General features: G+C 41.1%; 1 protein-coding gene across 2 annotated transcripts in view; it reads right to left on the bottom strand.

Annotated features, from left to right (window-relative positions):
• The window catches only part of LOC125348460 (zinc finger MYM-type protein 2), a 94,307-nt gene that overhangs the window by 54,894 nt on the left and 21,642 nt on the right, over positions 1–17,771 (bottom strand). For both annotated transcript variants that reach the window (XM_048341685.1, XM_048341686.1), the window contains one exon: positions 7,573–8,426. In XM_048341685.1, the coding sequence (XP_048197642.1) occupies positions 7,573–8,426 (854 nt within the window). The remainder of the gene's footprint in view (positions 1–7,572; positions 8,427–17,771) is intronic.

Below are 17,771 nucleotides of genomic sequence, written 5' to 3'. Positions count from 1 at the left end.
AGAAGACGGAAGTAGTGCTGTAGTTCAAAGTGGTAGAAAGCTAGCCTTGAGCAAAAAGAGCATTCAAGCTCCATGACCAACAAAAATGAATTTATGAATGAATGAATGAATAAATGAATGATAGCTGGGCTCCAGTGACTCACACCTGGATTCCTAGTTTTGCAGGAGGTTGAGATCTAAGGATCTAGGTTTTCACTTAACCTGGGCAGGAAAGCCCATGAGATTCTTATCACCCATTAACTACCAAAAATGCCAGAAATGGAACTGTGACTCAAGTCAAAATACTAGACTTGAACCAAAAAAAAAAAAAGCTCAAGAGACAATGACAGGTCCTGAGTTCAAGCCTCAGGCCTGTACACATGCAAAAAAAAACAAAAAAAAACAAAAAAGGGATTCATAAGCTACAGCTACCATTTGTAAGACTATGATGCTAATTAAACTAAGTGCTTCACTTCTGTCTAAACTGGAAATTTGTATCCAACTCATAGGAGTGGTAAACATTAAATGATATAATGTATATAATAAAGCATAGTGAGTAATATTTAGGAAACATTCAAAATATTGTTTACTAGTTTCTAGTTAGGAATTACCCAGGTATTTTACAGAATACTTCATTGAGCAAGGAACACATATATCAACACAAAAGTACAATAAAATCTTTACTTAATAGAATTGACAACTGTAACAAGTTTGGGGGCTGGGAATATGGCCTAGTGGCAAGAATGCTTGCCTCCTATACATGAAGCCCTGGGTTAGATCTCTCAGCACCACATATATACAAAAAGGCCAGAAGTGGCATGGGGGGGAGGGGGGAGGAGGAAGAGGGGGGAGGGAGAGGGGGGAGGGAGAGGAGGAGGAGGGGGGGAGGAGGGAGAGGAGGGGAGGAGGAGGAGGGGGGAGGGGGGGGAGGAGGGGAGGAGGGGGGGGGGGAGGGGGGGAGGAGGGGGAGGAGGGGAGGAGGAGAAAGGGGGAGGGGGAGGAGGGGGAGGAGGGGGAGGAGGAGGAGGAGGAGGAGGAGGAGGAGGAGGAGGAGGAGGAGGAGGAGGAGGAGGAGGAGGAGGAGGAGGAGGAGGAGGAGGAGGAGGAGGAGGGAGGCAGCAGAAGAAGCAGAAGCAGCAGAAGCAGCAGAAGCAACAGCAGCCAGGGAGCAGCCAGGGACAGTGCTCAGGCCCTGAGATCAAGCCCCAGGACTGGCAAAAAAAAAAAATAGTAACAAGTCTGAAACTAAATAAATAAAATTATTTCAAAACAACCTTTTATTTTGTCGATTCTGGGGCTTGAACTCAGGGCCTGGATGCTGCCCATGAGTTCTTTTGCTCAAAAGTCTACTTTGAGCCACAGGTCCACTTCTGGTTTTTAGGTAGTTTTAGATGGAGGTAAGAGTGTTACAGACTTTCCTGGCCAGGTTGCCTTTGATCTTCAAATCTCAGCCTCCAGAGTAGCTTGGGTTACAGGAGTAACCTAAACACCAATAGCTTTCCAGGGCTGGGAATGTGGCTTAGTGGTACAATGCTTTTTCAGCATGCATAAACCCCTGATTCCATTCCTCAGCGCCACACACGCAGAAAAGGCCAGAAGTGGCTCTCTGGCTTAAGTAGTAGAGTGCTAGCCTTGAGCAAAAGAAACTCAGGGACAGTGCCCAGGCCCTGAATTAACCCCCAAGACAGGCAAAAAATAATAAATGAATGGATGAACAAAGGAATGAATGCTGAAAATGTGGTTTAGTGGTAGAGTGTTTGCCTAGCATGCATGAAGCCCTGGGTTCAATTCCTCAGAAAAAGCCATAAGTGGCACTGTGGCTCAAGTGGCAGAGTGCTGGCCTTGAGCAAAAGAAGCTCACGGACAGTGCTCAGGCCCAGAGTTTAAGCCCCAGGAATGGCAAATAAATAAATAAAACCATGTACCAGTGGTTCCTAGATATAATCCTAGCTTTAAGAGTCTGAGACCTGGGGCTGGGAATATGGCCTAGTGGAAAGAGTGCTTGCTTCGTACACAAGCCCTAGGTTTGATTCCTTAGCACCACATATATAGAAAATGGCCAGAAGTGGCGCTGTGGCTCAAGTGACAGAGTGCTAGCCTTGAGCAAAAAAAAAAAAAAAAAAAGAAGAAGCCAGGGACAGTGCTCAAGCCCTGAGTTCAAAGCCCAGGACTGGCCAAAAAAAAAAAAAAAAAGGGTCTGAGACCTGAGGATCAAAGTTTGAAGCTAACCAGGACAGAAAAGTTCACAAGATTCCATTTCCAATTAAGTAGCAAAATGCTAGGGTGGATATAATGGCTCAAGTGGTAGTGTCATGAGCAAGAAGCCAAGCAAAAGCATGAATTAAAGCTCATGTTTTTAAAACACACACACACACACACACACACACACACACACACACACACACAGAGTAAATAGCAAACAAGACTTACAAAAAAAAAAAAAAAAAAAGAAGAGACTCATATACGTAAAATCAGGGACTCCACCGGAAAAATTACAAGTATAAACGATATTCAAACAATCATAAGGAACTATTTCCAGAACCTCTACTCACTGAAAAACAATAATTTTACAGAAATGGATCAATTCTTAGAGAAGTATAAACTGCCCAAACTGAACCAAGAAGAAATAAATCAACTAAATAAACCAATACCTTACACAGCGAGATACAGGGGGTAATCAAGAACCTTCCAACAAAGAAAAGCCCAGGCCCAGATGGATTCACCAATGAATTCTATGAAACCTTTAGTGAGGAGCTAATACCAATACTCCTCAAACTCTTCCGCGAAATAGAAACAGAGGGAGAAATCCCAAACTCATTCTATGAAGCTAATATCATACTCATTCCCAAACCAGGCAAACACCCAACAAAAAAAGAGAACTACAGACCAATATCACTAATGAACACAGATGCAAAGCTCCTCAATAAAATATTAGCTAACAGGATCCAGAAACTGATCAAGAAAATTATACATCGGGGCTGGGAATATGGCCTAGTGGCAAGAGTGCTTGCCTCGTCGTATACATGAGGCCCTGGGTTCAATTCCCCAGCACCACATATACAGAAAACGGCCAGAAGCGGCGCTGTGGCTCAAGTGGCAGAGTGCTAGCCTTGAGCAAAAAGAAGCCAGGGACAGTGCTCAGGCCCTGAGTCCAAGCCCCAGGACTGGCAAAAAAAAAAAAAAATTATACAACATGACCAAGTAGGCTTCATCCCACAGTCACAAGGATGGTTCAACATCCGTAAATCAATCAATGTAATTCACCACATCAACAGAACTAAAATCAAGAATCACATTGTTATCTCAGTCGATGCCCAAAAAGCCTTTGACAAAATACAACATCCATACTTATTAAAAGCTCTGGAGAGGGGCTGGGGATATAGCCTAGTGGCAAGAGTGCCTGCCTCGGTATACCCGAGGCCCTAGGTTCGATTCCCCAGCACCACATATACAGAAAACGGCCAGAAGCGGCGCTGTGGCTCAAGTGGAAGAGTGCTAGCCTTGAGTGGGAAGAAGCCAGGGACGCAAGTGCTTAGGCCCAGAGTCCAAGGCCCAGGACTGGCCAAAAATAAATAAATAAATAAATAAATAAAAAATAAAAGCTCTGGAGAGAACAGGAATAGATGGAACATTCCTCAAAACAATAAAAGCCATATACAACAGACCAACTGCTAACATCATATTAAATGGAGAGAAACTTAAATCATTCCCCCTAAACTCAGGAACAAGACAAGGATGCCCACTCTCCCCACTTCTTTTCAACATAGTGCTAGAATCCCTAGCCATAGCAATAAGGCAAGAGGAGGACATCAAAGGGATCCACATCAGCAAGGAAGAAATAAAGCTATCCCTATTTGCAGATGACATGATCTTATAACTGAAGGACCCAAAAAACTCAGTCCCCAAACTCCTACACCTAATAAACCATTTTGGCAAAGTAGCAGGACACAAACAAAATCAACTCACAAAAGTCAGCAGCTTTTCTGTACACCAGAAATGTACAAGCAGAAAAGGAAATTATGGAAACAATTCCATTTACAGTAGCCAAAAAAAGAATAAAGTACCTAGGGATCGACCTAACCAAGGACATGACTGACCTATTTAATGAGAACTATAAAAATCTAATAAGGGAAATCAAAGAAGACACAAGGAGATGGAAAGACCTACCATGCTCATGGGTAGGCAGAACCAATATAGTGAAAATGGCCATATTGCCCAAATTGTTATACAAATTCAATGCAATACCTATCAAAATGCCAGTTACTTTCCTCACTGAAATAGAGAAAGCAATTCATAAATTCATATGGAACAGCAAAAGACCTAGAATAGCCAAAGCAATTCTAGGCAAAAAAAGCAGTGCAGGAGGTATCACAATACCAGACTTCAAGCTCTACTACAGGGCCATCATAACAAAAACAGCCTGGTATTGGTATAAAAACAGACCGGAAGACCAATGGATTAGAATTGAAGATCCAAAAATAAAACCGCACTCTTACGGTCAGCTGATATTCGACAAAGGAGCTAAAGAGATACAATGGAATAAACATGGCCTCTTCAACTACTGGTGCTGGGAAAACTGGGCAGCCTTATGCAGAAAACTCAAAGTAGACCCAAGTCTATCACCATGCACCAAGATCAACTCAAAATGGATCAAGGACCTCAACATCAGACCTGAATCCTTGAAACTACTGAAGGACAGAGTAGGAAAGACGCTAGAACTTATAGGCACAGGAAGGAACTTCCTGAATAGAGTCCCAGGGGCACAACAAATAGGGGAGAGACTCGACAAATGGGACTACTACAAATTAAAAAGTTTCTGCACAGCTAAGAACATAGCTACCAAAACAGAAAGACAGCGAACCATATGGGAAAGGATCTTTACCAGCACAGCAACAGACAAAGGCCTGATATCTGTCATCTACAGAGAACTCAAAAAACTAAGCCCCTCCAAGCCCAGTAAACCAATTAGAAAATGGGCAAAGGAGCTAAAGAGAGACTTCACAAGAGAAGAGATAAAAAGGGCAAAGAAACATATAAGAAAATGTTCAACATCCCTGGCAGTAAAGGAAATGCAAATAAAAACAACCCTGAGATACCACCTCACTCCAGTTAGAATGGTCTATACTCTGAACTCAGGCAACAACAAATGCTGGAGGGGATGCGGGGAAAGAGGAACTCTTCTTCTCCATTGTTGGTGGGAGTGCAAATTAGTACAACCACTTTGGAGAACAGTATGGAGGTTTCTCAAAAAGCTCAATATAGACCAACCCTATGACCCAGCCATACCACTCCTAGGCATCTATCCTGAACAGCAAGTCCCAAGATATCAAAAAGACATTTGTACTTCCATGTTTATCGCGCACAATTCACAATAGCCAACATATGGAAACAACCCAGATGCCCCTCCACAGATGAATGGATCCAAAAAATATGGTACCTATACACAATGGAATACTACATAGCGATTAGGAATGGTGAAATATTGTTATTCGCAGGGAAATGGTCAGAACTTGAACAAATAATGTTGAGCGAGACGAGCCTAGAACACAGAAAACAAAGGGTCATGATCTCCCTGATATATGACTGTTAAGAAGGGGTGACAGGGGGCTGGGAATATGGCCTAGTGGCAAGAGTGCTTGCCTCGTATACATGAAGCCCTGGGTTCAATTCCCCAGCACCACATATATGGAAAACGGCCAGAAGGGGCGCTGTGGCTCAGGTGGCAGAGTGCTAGCCTTGATTGGGAAGAAGCCAGGGACAGTGCTCAGGCCCTGAGTCCAAGGCCCAGGACTGGCCAAAAAAAAAAAAGAAGGGGTGACGGAGAGACAGTAGAAACCAGGTCTGTGAAACCAAAAACTGCTTGTCAAATGGTATTTCCCACAGGACTGGATCAGCGACCCAACATTATGTAACTAAAACCAAACAACTACTCAACATATAAAGGTCAAAAATTGACCTCTCAGTGGAATACAATAGCTCAAATGCTATGTATGTACATTCATATAAGACTACTATCGACATATTGTCTAATATAGACATTACATTTAAAGCCCTAGGTAAATTTTCTTGGGCGTAGGCCACGTGGCTACTGTATAGGTTCTTGGTACATTGTGTATTGTATATATGTCTACCTGACCCAGGGAAGGGAAAGAAAAACAGGGTGTAAGATACCACAAGAAATGTACACACTGCCCTACTATGTAACTGTACCCTTTTTGCACAACACCTTATCAAAAAATTTGTGTTTAATTAATAAATAAATTACAAAAAAAAAAAAAAGGTATATAGGGAACAACTTGGATGATAAAATGTTCCCTTTGGCTCAGCAACACTCTTAAAGAAAACCTATCTCCTTAGGGGAGGAACCCAAAGGTGTAATGCCTCTGTGTCTCTGATCAAACTAGGAAAATGTTTTAAAAAGGAAAAAAGCTATGTGTTTCCCTTTCTTCAAAAAAAGATCAGGGAGCTGGGTGCTAGTGGCTCACGCCTGCATTCATAGCTACTCAGGAGGCTGAGATCCAAACATGGTGGTTCAAAGCCAGCCCAGGCAGTAAGGTCCATTAGACTCTTATCTCCAATTAACCACTAGAAAATCAGAAGTGGCACTGTGGCTCAAGTGGTAGAGTGCTAACCTTGAGCTGAAGAACTGAGTGACAGCGCCCAGGCCCAGAGTTCAAGCCCCATGACCACGCAAAAACAAAACACACACACACACACACACACACACACACACACACACACACAGAGAGCTGGGAAATTCTCTTTTAAGAGAACTAAGTCTCTCTTTTAGACTTTCTTTAAAAAAAGTTGATTCCTGCCAGGTGCTGGTGTTTCACACCTGTAATCCTAGCTACTCAGAGGAGGCTGAGATCTGAGGATTTTGGTTCAAAGCTTGCTCAAGCAAGAAAAAGTTCATGACACTCATCTCCAATTAACAACCAGAAAACCAGAAGTGGCACTGTGGCTCAAAGTAGTAGAGGGCTAAGCCTTGAGCAAAATAGCTCAGAGACAACCTAGGCCATAAGACAACTAACTCCAGGACTAATTAAAAAAAAAATCCTACATGAGGAATAAGGACTGTTTCTCATTTTCTATTTCTCCCTACTTATACTAAAATAAATCCTTGCTAAAGTTTTCAAAAAAAGAAATAGGAACATTATAAACACAAAGGGAAAATAGAAGTAAATCTAAATGCTATTATACAACTGTAAAGTGCTATTAATCTTTATATCTTCTAATTTAAGAAGTGAAGTACTAAAAACATATTAGCAAAAAGTAATAGAAGACTAACGTATGAAACTAACCTCTCTGTACATCAGTTTGACAATAAAAATTTTTTAAAAAGTAATAGATGACAAATAAAATGCCATAGACGCAGAGTATTTCTGACCCTCATAAATTACTTTGTGACTTATTAATCCATGGGAAAATATGCTGTTTACCAACTCCTATTAGTTAAAATTTCAAACTTAAAAGTCAATGGAATTAACATGCTTTATATGAATAAACTGAACAGTATAGCATCGATTACTACAATAAAAACAGAATCATCTGTAAGTTTAAATTAATTGAGAGAATATCATTACTGCTTACCAGGATTATGATGAGATGCAGATTCTCCATTCTGAAATACATCTCCTGTCACATTCATTCTACCAGGATTAAAAGGTCCAACTCCAGTCTTGGTCTGGGATGTTAAAGATGGGGTGTATGTTTGTATATTAACACCAAAATTATTTGACTGCAGTCCGTTAGAGACATCTCCCAAGTTAGTATTCTGCAGTGATGTTACATGTGTAATCATTAAGTTCATATCTCTCCCGTCGGTATTTTCTAATTGACCATCATTCACAGAGCTTACACCTGTTTCTAAGGTTGTTACATTAGCAATCTGAATTTCAGAGTCTGGTTCTGTGGTAATGCCACTATTACCCATTCCTGCATTTATCTTACTTCTTGAAAAACTGGAAGTAGAGAAATCCACATCATGGTTTCTGTTTTTAGGATCAGAAGGTCTCCTTTCGATAAAATTGGAGGAATTTTTCTCTTGACCTTGATTTGTTTCCATGTCCTCTTCATCATCAATGACAATTGTTTCACTTACACTTCCTTTCTGAGAAGTCAACTCTTTTGAAGGAACAATTTTAGGGTCATTTCCGTGTAGTTCTTCATTTTTTGATGGTGCAAATGTTATGGTTCTTTGATCAGCAACCACTGGAGTAGAAGGTGGAGGAGGTTGCACAGGTTCAATGAAAACAACATCATCATCATCTTCCACTGATGAGTTCTGAAACTTAGTAGATCTAGACACTAAAGGATTAGATGGGCCACTAAATGAATTTCCTACATTAGTGAGACTAGTTGCCATGGTCGTACTTCCTAATAAAACAGGAGATTGATCAGTCAATTCTATTGTTCCTACTGAACTTGTGTCCATGCCAAAGAACCTGACAGAGAAACGGAAAGAGTAAAAATATCAGCATGTGATTTTATGTGTTAATCTAAAGTTTCATTTTCTTTCTCTTTCAAATAAGAGTAGTATGATATCCTTGTGATTTTCAAATCAATCATTTTACATTGTTTACAAGTTAATTTCTACAGGATAACAAGGAAAACAAATATCCAATTTTCAGTAATTATGTGCAATACAATCCCACCACCATATTCTTTTAAAAGGGTACACTGATTCTAAAATAAACACTGAAAACAAATAAATCCAACACATTTTCAACAGGAAAGTAACTAAAACCAAAATAATCCTTTAATAATATACACGCATCCCATATAGCCACTGAATTAAATAAAATATCACCTAATTTCACCTAATTTTTTATTAAACTCCTTTATCTTGTATTGTCTAGGTTCCTTATAACTTCCTGATTAATTCTTCCACAAAATATAAAACTTTGTTGACCCTACCCAGTAAAGTTAAATTCTTTCTCCAGAAACCATGCTCTATGATGTGGCGATCTCACTATGTATTCCAGGTGGGGCTTGAATCTATTTCAGCCTGATATTTTAAGTGTGCCCTACCACACCCAGCTTGCTGAATGCTTTACATCCATTCATAGAGAAGGCTAAAACATGGCCTCAATCACTGGAACTTTCAAATAAATTATGATATGGGAAAAAATATTGGCAGTGCTGCCAGTGGCTCATGCCTGCAATCCTAGCTACTCACATGGCAAAAAGAGCTCGGGAACAGCACCCAGAGTTCAAGCCCCACAATAGCAAGAAAAAAATTTACAATAAAATTATGTGAGTGAACCCTAAACCTAGTCAGCCACAGATATCCTTATAAGAGAGCTAGAAAAAGATTACAGGGTACAATGGAGACAGTAATGTGATTGAAGAAGCATTAAGATTGCAGTGACATATATGCCCGGGCTCTTCTCAGACCTGTGGGGAGCCAGGGCCAGTGATGCGGACTGGCCCAAGTCTGGATGGGCAGTGTAGGGCAGAGGCCTGAAGAACCAAGGCCTGTTGAGAGCAGAGGCCCAAGGAGAGCCACAAGGCCTGCAGAGAGTGGAGGCCCACAGAGAGCCACAAGGCCCATGGAGAACAGCGGCCCGCAGAGAGCCATGAGGCCCATGGCAAGCCACGAGGCCCCTGGAGAGCCACAAGGCCTGCAGAGAACCACTAGGCCCGTGGACAGCGGAAGCCTGTGGACAGCAGAGGCCCACAGAGAGCTACGAGGCCTGCAGAGAGCCACGAGGCCTACAGAGAGCAACAAGGCCCACGGAGAGTGGAGGCCCACAGACAGCCACAAGGCCTGCAGAGAACATAGGCCAGTGGAGAGCCACAAGGCCCATGGAGAGCAGCAGCTCCAGGAGAGCCACAAGGCCTGTGGAGAGAGGAGGCCTCAGGAGAGCCACAAGGCTCCTGGAAAGCCACGAGGCCTGTGGAGAGCCACGAGGCCTGCAGAGAGTAGAGGCCCACAGAGAACATACATAGGCCAACCAACAGAGAGCCACGAGGCCTGCAGAGAACATAGGCCAACAAAGAGCCACGAGGCCCATTGAGAACATAGGCTAATGGAGAGCCACGAGGTCCAAGGAGTGTGGAGGCCCATGGAGAGCAGAGGCCCCAGAGGAGCCACGAGGCCCATGGAGAACATAGGCCAACAGAGAGCCACGAGGCCCACGGAAAACATACACCAACGGAGAGCCACAAGGCCCGCTGAGTGGAGGCCCATGGAGAGTGGAGGCTCTTGGAGACCAAAGGCCCAAAGAGAGCCACAAGGCCCATGGAGAGTAGAGGCCTATAGAGAGCCACAAGGCCTATGGAGAGCCCCGAGGCCTGTAGAAAGTGGAGGCTCATTGAGAATGGAGGCCTACAGAGAACATAGGCCTGCTGAGAGCCCAGGGGCCTGTGGTGAACAAGAGGACTACAGAAAGGAGAAGCTTGTGAAAAAGAAGAAAGGAAAAAAAAACCTGCCAGCTTAGAAGCTGCAACTGCCTCTAGTTCTGGGGTAGCCCCGGCGGAGCAAGACAGTTGCAAACCAACTAAAACTCATTTTTCACCTTTAAAAAAGATTGCTGTGACATAACCAAGGAATGAAGCAATCACCAGAATGAAGCACAAGTAACAGAGATTCTTCCCCGAGAGACTCCAGAAGAAGGGTGGTAGACTTGACATCTTGATTTGATTACAATGGAACTGAATTCAGACCTCTAGCCTCCAAAATTGAGTGAATAAATTTCTATATTTTTCAGCCACCAAGATTCTAGTTGGTTGTTGCAGGAAGCTCAAACAACCTATTTCGTAGTTAAATCTCCAAATAAACCTTACTATTAAGTTTTGTTTCCCATGTAAATGATTAAGAACTTGTAGTTTAATCTAGACCATGTAGGATCACATCTGTAATCCTAGCTACTCAGGAGACTGTAACCCAGAGGATCAAAGTTGAAAGAAAGCCCAGGAAAGAGCTCATGAGATTCCATCTCCAACATCTCCATCAAAAAGCCAGACTGGGGGGCTGGGAATATGGCCTAGTGGCAAGAGTGCTTGCCTCCTACACATGAAGCTCTCCGTTCAATTCCCCAGCACCACATATGGAAAACGGCCAGAAGGGGCGCTGTGGCTCAGGTGGCAGAGTGCTAGCCTTGAGCGGGAAGAAGCCAGGGACAGTGCTCAGGCCCTGAGTCCAAGGCCCAGGACTGGCCCAAAAAAAAAAAAAGCCAGACTGGGGTGAACAAATGAGGCAGTGATACTCACTAGACACTCTGTTGAAAATGAACTATACAACTTGTGGGTAGGGACAGGAGGGGAAAACTGGGAGAGTGAGGGAAAGAGTGATGCTGTACAAAAAGAAATATATTCATTTCCCAATTTATGTAATTGTAACTCTTCTGTATAATACCTTTATCATAACATTAAAAGGCCAGGCTGGTAATGTGGCTTAGCGGTAGAGTACTAGCCTAGTATACATGAAGCTCTCGGTTCGATTCTTCAGTATCACATACACAGAAAAAGCCGGAAGTGGCGCTGTGGCTCAAGAGGTAGAGTGCTAGCCTTGAGCAAAAAGAAGCCAGGGATAGTGCTCAGGCCCTGAGTTCAAGCCCCAGGATTGGCAAAAAAAAAAAAAAAAAAAAAAAAAAGCCAGACTGGTAGCATGACTCATGTTAGTAGAGCAACAACTAAAAGAGGAAGCAAGCCAGGCAAGCTAGAAGCCCTGAGCTCAAAACCCAGTACCAGACTCAAAATAAAATACTTAGGCAAAGAAATGCTAGATAACTACCCAAGTTACCACCATTAGGATAAGTATCCAGATTTCCAAACATCCAATCTCTTCATCATTCCTCTATATTCAACTAATATTTTCTGAACATCTACTATATACTACTATGCAGAAGAAGCTAGAGGGGCAGAGTAAAAATAATTTCTAAGTCAGGCTTAGTGTCACATGTATAGAACCCCAGTCTGAGACAGAACAGTAAATTAGAGGCTAGCCTAGGATGGACCTATTTCAAAACAACAAAAAGTAAAAAAGAAAATAATTTCTAGTGCAATGTTTTTTGTTGCTGTTATTATGCCAGTACTAGAACTTAAACTCAGGGCCTTAGCTATGAACTTGGCTTTTTTCCTCTAGCCCACAATTGAACCACAATTCTACTTCCAGTGTTTAGTATTTCATTAGAGACAAGAGTCTTAGGAATTTTTCTGCTTGGGTTGGCTTCAAAAAGAGATCCTCCTGAGTAGCTAGGTTTATAAGCATGAGCTACCAGCTCCTAGTAGAAACAAAGTTCTTGAGCAAATAGAGAAAATGAGGTCATATAAGTAAGGAGGTTAGCAAAAAAAAAAAAAAAATCACTAGCCCTGAACAGTAATCACTTTGATCTCATAGACAGAAAAAGGAACCAATTAGAAAGAAAAAAAATTTACTATATAGGTTGGCCTGAAGATGATAGGTGGGGAGGTAAAACACAATAGCCTCACTTTTCACAGAATAAGATTCCTGGGTCTGAAATAGACAGTGGTTATTAAAGTCAAGTTTTAGAACAATATAAAGGGTAAGTGATAAAGAGTATGGGATTGTTTGGGATACTTTGTATACATTAATGGAAATTTCACAATAAAATTCCCCTTGTATACTAACTTTAAAATTCACACACAAAATAGCCTCTGGACCAATGGAACAGAACTGAACACCCAGAAATGAACCTGCAGACCTATGGCCACCTAATCTTTGATAAGGGAGCCAAAAAAACAGGATGAAAGAAAGCCTCTTTAACAAATGGTGCTGGCAGAACTGGCTATGCACATGTAGAAAACTGAAGCTAGATCCTCATATATCCCCCTGCACCAGAATCAAATCCAAATGAACCAAAGACCTGGAGGTAAAAGCAGATACCCTGAAAATACTACAGTAAGGAACAGCGGAAGCACTAAGGCTCCTTGGCACAGGTAAAAACTTTTTTAATAAAGACTCAGAAGCAACAAATCCAAGAAAGGCTGGATACATGGGATTGCATTAAACTGCAAAGCTTCTACATGGCAAAGGACACAGCTAGCAAGATAAATAGAAAGCCCACAGACTGGGAGATCTTCACTGGCCATAAGAGACAAGGGCCTTATATCTAAAATATACTTAGAACTCAAAAAAATCCCCCAAGACCAAATCCCCAAAGAACCACCTCATTAACAGGTGGGCTAAAGACTTAACGAGAGACTTCTCTGAAGAGGAAATAAAAATGGGCAATAGACACAGGAAGAAATGTTCAATGTTTCTGGCCATAAAAGAAATGCAAATCAAAACAATGATATTCCACCTTGCCCCAATTAGATTGGCCATTATCAAGAAATCTAATGACAACAAATGCTGGCAGGGATGTGGCCTAAAGGGAATGCTACTATACTGTTGGTGGGAGTGTAAACTTGTTCAGCCACTCTGGAAAGCAGTATGGAGGTTCCTCAAAAGACTAATCATATAGCTCCCCTATGACCCAATAATCCCACTCCTGGGCATTTACCCAAATGACCAAAAACAAGGCCATACTAAAGCTACCAGCACAACCATGTTTATTGCAGTGTTATTTACCATAGCTAAGATATGGAACCAACCCAGATGTCCCTCAGTAGATGAATGGATCAAGATGTGTTATATATACACAATGGAGTTCTATGCTTCCATCAGAAATGACACTGCACCATTCATAAGGAAATGGAAAAACCTGGAAAAATATTACATTAAGCAAAGCAAGCCAGGCCCAAAGAAAAGTAGGCTGTATGATGTAATAAGGAGAATATGTCTATGATATTCTTCACAGGAAATCACAATAGATCAATCACTAAGTACATAGGACCATATATAATGAAACATATCCAAATGATCTCCAAGAATTGGAAACAAGAGGTTGTTATTATGTCCTGTATGCAGTTAGTTCTGATGTTTTTTTCTGTTTTTATTTTCTGTACCCTTGTCTTGTATACAGGTTTATCTGATCCATGGAAGGGAAAGGGAATCACAGAAACAGCAAGACAAGGATGAACTAATACAACAATGATACACACTAGACATTGTTGGAAACGGACTATACAACTTGGAGAGAAGAGTAGAATAAGCGAGAGAAAATGAGGGAACAGTATTTAAAAAGAAATGTATAGGGCTGGGAACATGGCCTAGTGGTAGAGTGCTTGCCTTGTATATATGAAGCACTGGGTTTGATTCCTCAGCACCACATATATAGAAAAAGCCAGAGGTGGCACTGTGGCTCAAGTGGTAGAGTGCTAGCCTTGAGCAAAAAGAAGACAGGGACAGTGCTCAGGCCCTGAGTTCAAGCCCCAGGACTGCCCAAAAAAAAAAAAAGAGAAGAAGAAGAAAAGAAAAAGAAATGTGTAATCATTACTTTACTTTTCTAAGTGTAACCCCCCCTGTTCATTACCTTTACAATAAAGATTAAAAAAATAATAAAGAGCCTCTGAAAAATAAAGGGAAGACCAATATAAATAATCATAACAGTAATGGGGTTATTTAGTATTGTGGGATTAATTATACCTTGCTGCATTTTCTTAATTTCTGGACAAGATTTATCATATTTTAACCTAAATTTAAACCATTAAAAAGCAAATGGTCACTTACTGTATGACTAACTAGTCTGTTGATCAGAGAACAATTATTTGAGGAAATGACACACTAAAATCTGAAATGACAAGACAGACCCAAATGTAAGAAAATTGGGAAGACAAAGAAAACCTAGAAGGAAAGGGAATGCGATTGACCAAGAGAATTTCAGTAACTTAGGTAATTAAAATCCCTCAGGGTACCTGTGGAAGGTTTCCTTCTCCTCTACAGTGAGGTACAGGAACCTTTAGGACAAAGGGCCCAGTAGGAGGAAGTTAAGTCATATGATGCTTCCTGAGAAAAGCCCTTCTCCCTATTTACTTGTTGAGTGTTTCCTCCACCCCAATTCCAAATCATGATGTACTGCCTTATCTCACACTGAAAGGCAATAGGTCACCCAAAATGGATTGAAGTTTCCAAAACATGAGGCAAAAATAAACATCCTTTATTCTTTTTTCTTCTTTTTTTTGTGTATGTGTGCTGGTAATAGGGCTTGAACTCAAGACTGAGTGTTATCCTTGAGCCTTTTATACCCACTTCTGGCTTTTGTAGTGATTAATCAGGGTTAAAAGTCCCCTAGATTTTTCTGCCTAGGCTGGATCTGAAATCCAGTCCTCAAATCTTAACCTCCAAGTAGCTAGGATTAAAAGGCATGAACCACCAGCACCTGGCTACTTTACCTCTTCATTTACTTCATGTATTTTTTACTGTTAAAGGCTAAAAAAAAAAAAACAATAAAAACAATCTGGCTGAAACAGAGGACACGAAAGGAAGACAATATAACCCAGGGCTTCATGTATACGAGGTGAGCACTTTACCACTAGGCCATATTCCCAGCCCCCTAATGCAACTCTACAACAACAACAACAAAAACAACAACCAGCCATTCAATACAATAAGCAAATCAAGCCAAGGACCGTTGGCTAGTACCTGTAATCCTAGGGACTCAGGAGACTGAGATCCTGTACCTGCACTATCTCTGTATCTTATCTGAGTACATTGGAAACCATGTATACTGGTATTAGAACTAGGAAACTGAAAGGGAATACCAAAATCGAGAGACACAGGGTAACAAGACAAACGATTACAAAAGCAATACTTGCAAAACTGTTTGGTATAAATCAACTGAACAATTCATAGGGGGAAAGGGAAAAGGGGAGGAGGGAAGGGGGAATAAGAGTGGAGGTAACAAACAGTACAAGAAATGTATCCAATGCCTAACATATGAAACTGTAACCTCTCTGTACATCAGTTTGACAATAAAAATCTAAAAAAAAAAAAAAAAGAAGACTGAGATCCAGAGGAACCTGATTCAAACCCAGCCTGGGCAGAAAAGTCTGCTAGATTCCATCTTGAAAACAAGTAGTGGGGAAAAAAAAAACCATGGTTGGAGATATGGCTCAAGTAGAGCCAACAAGCAAGTCAAGCAAGCTGTAAGGCCAAGTTCAAATCCCTATACCACAAAATAATAATAATTTTCAAATAAAAGACAAAATACAAAAGATTTAAAGAAGTATCAAGCATAAATACACTCAAGTGTTAGGGCTTGAACTAGGGCCTGGGCACTGTACCTAAGACTTTTTGATCAAAGCTAGCACTCTAACCACTTAACCCACAGTTCTACTTCCAGCTTTTTGGCTATTAATTGGAGATAAGTGTCCTATCCAACTAGCTTTGAACAGCTACCATCAGATCTCAACCTCCTGAGTAGCTAACAGGTGTGAGACACTGGTGCCAAGCTCAAAGGAGATTTTCTTTAAAAATACAGCATACTTGGTCATATAAGTCTATAGTCCTAGCACTTGTAATGCTGAGGAGGATGGAGGAGTCAGAGCCATCCTGGGCTTTAAAGCAAGAAGTATATTAACAATAACAACAATGATTCAGTGGGAAGACCACTTGCCTAATATGCAGAAGGCCCTGAGTCTGAACTCCATCCAGCATGAGAGTGGCTCCAATTAACTTCCAAAAATCTGGAAATGGAGCTGTGGGCTCAAATGGTAGAGTTTTGAGCAAAGAAAAACTTTAAAAAAAAAAAAAAAAAAAAAAAAGCACTGACACATAAGAAGCTGAAATACTAGTTAATATTGACTTGCTGTAAACAACAACTTGCTGATCAACATAACCATTTTCAGAAAAATGAGGCTACAGTTTGGCTTAAATCTACTGATGTTATAAAATGTATAGACTTTTGGGGCTGTGGATATGGCCTAGTGGCAAGAGTGCTTGCCTCATATACATGAAGCCCTGGGTTCAATTCCCCAGCACCACATATACAGAAAACAGCCAAAAGTGGTGCTGTAGGTCAAGTGGTAGAGCACTAGCCTTGAGCAAAAAGATGCCAGGGATAGTGCTCAGGCCCTGAGTCCAAAGCCCCAGAACTGGCAAAAAAAAAAAAAAAAAGGCTTCTCTGTATCTCACAATAGAATTCCTATATAACAATGTTTTTAAATCTTAAATTATAACACTGAGAATGATTCAACCACAAAATACTTAGTCCCACAAGACAATCTAAAAATTAATTAGGTATTCATTACTCAAAAATCTACTTCACTTAAATTAAGCAAGGGGGAGGATGTTTGCTGAGATCAAACCTCCAACCTGACCCATGTTAGCAAACACTGTATGGAATTCCCAGATCTTAGTTACTTTTGTAACTCATCAATTCTAACAACCTACTTAACAGTATACCTTTCTTTTTTTTTTGTTTTTGTTTTTGTTTTTTTGGCCAGTCCTGGGGCTTGGACTCAGGGCCTGAGCACTCTCCCTGGCTTCTTTTTGCTCAAGGCTAGCACTTGAGCCACAGCGCCACTTCTGGCCATTTTCTGTATATGTGGTGCTGGGGAATCGAACCCAGGGCCTCATGTATATGAGGCAGGCACTCTTGCCACTAGGCCATATCCCCAGCAACAGTATACCTTTCTAAACTTAACTTTCCTTACAGTGTATAAAAAAATGCTTTCCAGGGACATGAAAGGATGAAAGGGTGAACAAAAGCAGCCATTATAGCCAATGTACCTTTATATAAAAACTGAGCTATAGAACCTGAGAAAAGGGATGGGAAGGGAAAAATGGGAGAGAAAAAGGGGTGAATCTGATCCAGAAAATTGTATTCATAACCTGATTTGTGGAACTGTAACTTCTTTTTAGGACTATTTCATCATAAAGAAAAAAATTAAAAACAAGCTAAATTATAAAAAGTAAAGCCTCTAAAAAGGTATTTTGTGCA

The sequence above is a fragment of the Perognathus longimembris genome, chromosome 3, assembly GCF_023159225.1.
Source record: "Perognathus longimembris pacificus isolate PPM17 chromosome 3, ASM2315922v1, whole genome shotgun sequence".
Classification (NCBI taxonomy): domain Eukaryota; kingdom Metazoa; phylum Chordata; class Mammalia; order Rodentia; family Heteromyidae; genus Perognathus; species Perognathus longimembris.
The sequence above is the reverse complement of the archived record's forward strand: the minus strand, read 5'-3'. Positions and strand labels throughout refer to the sequence as shown.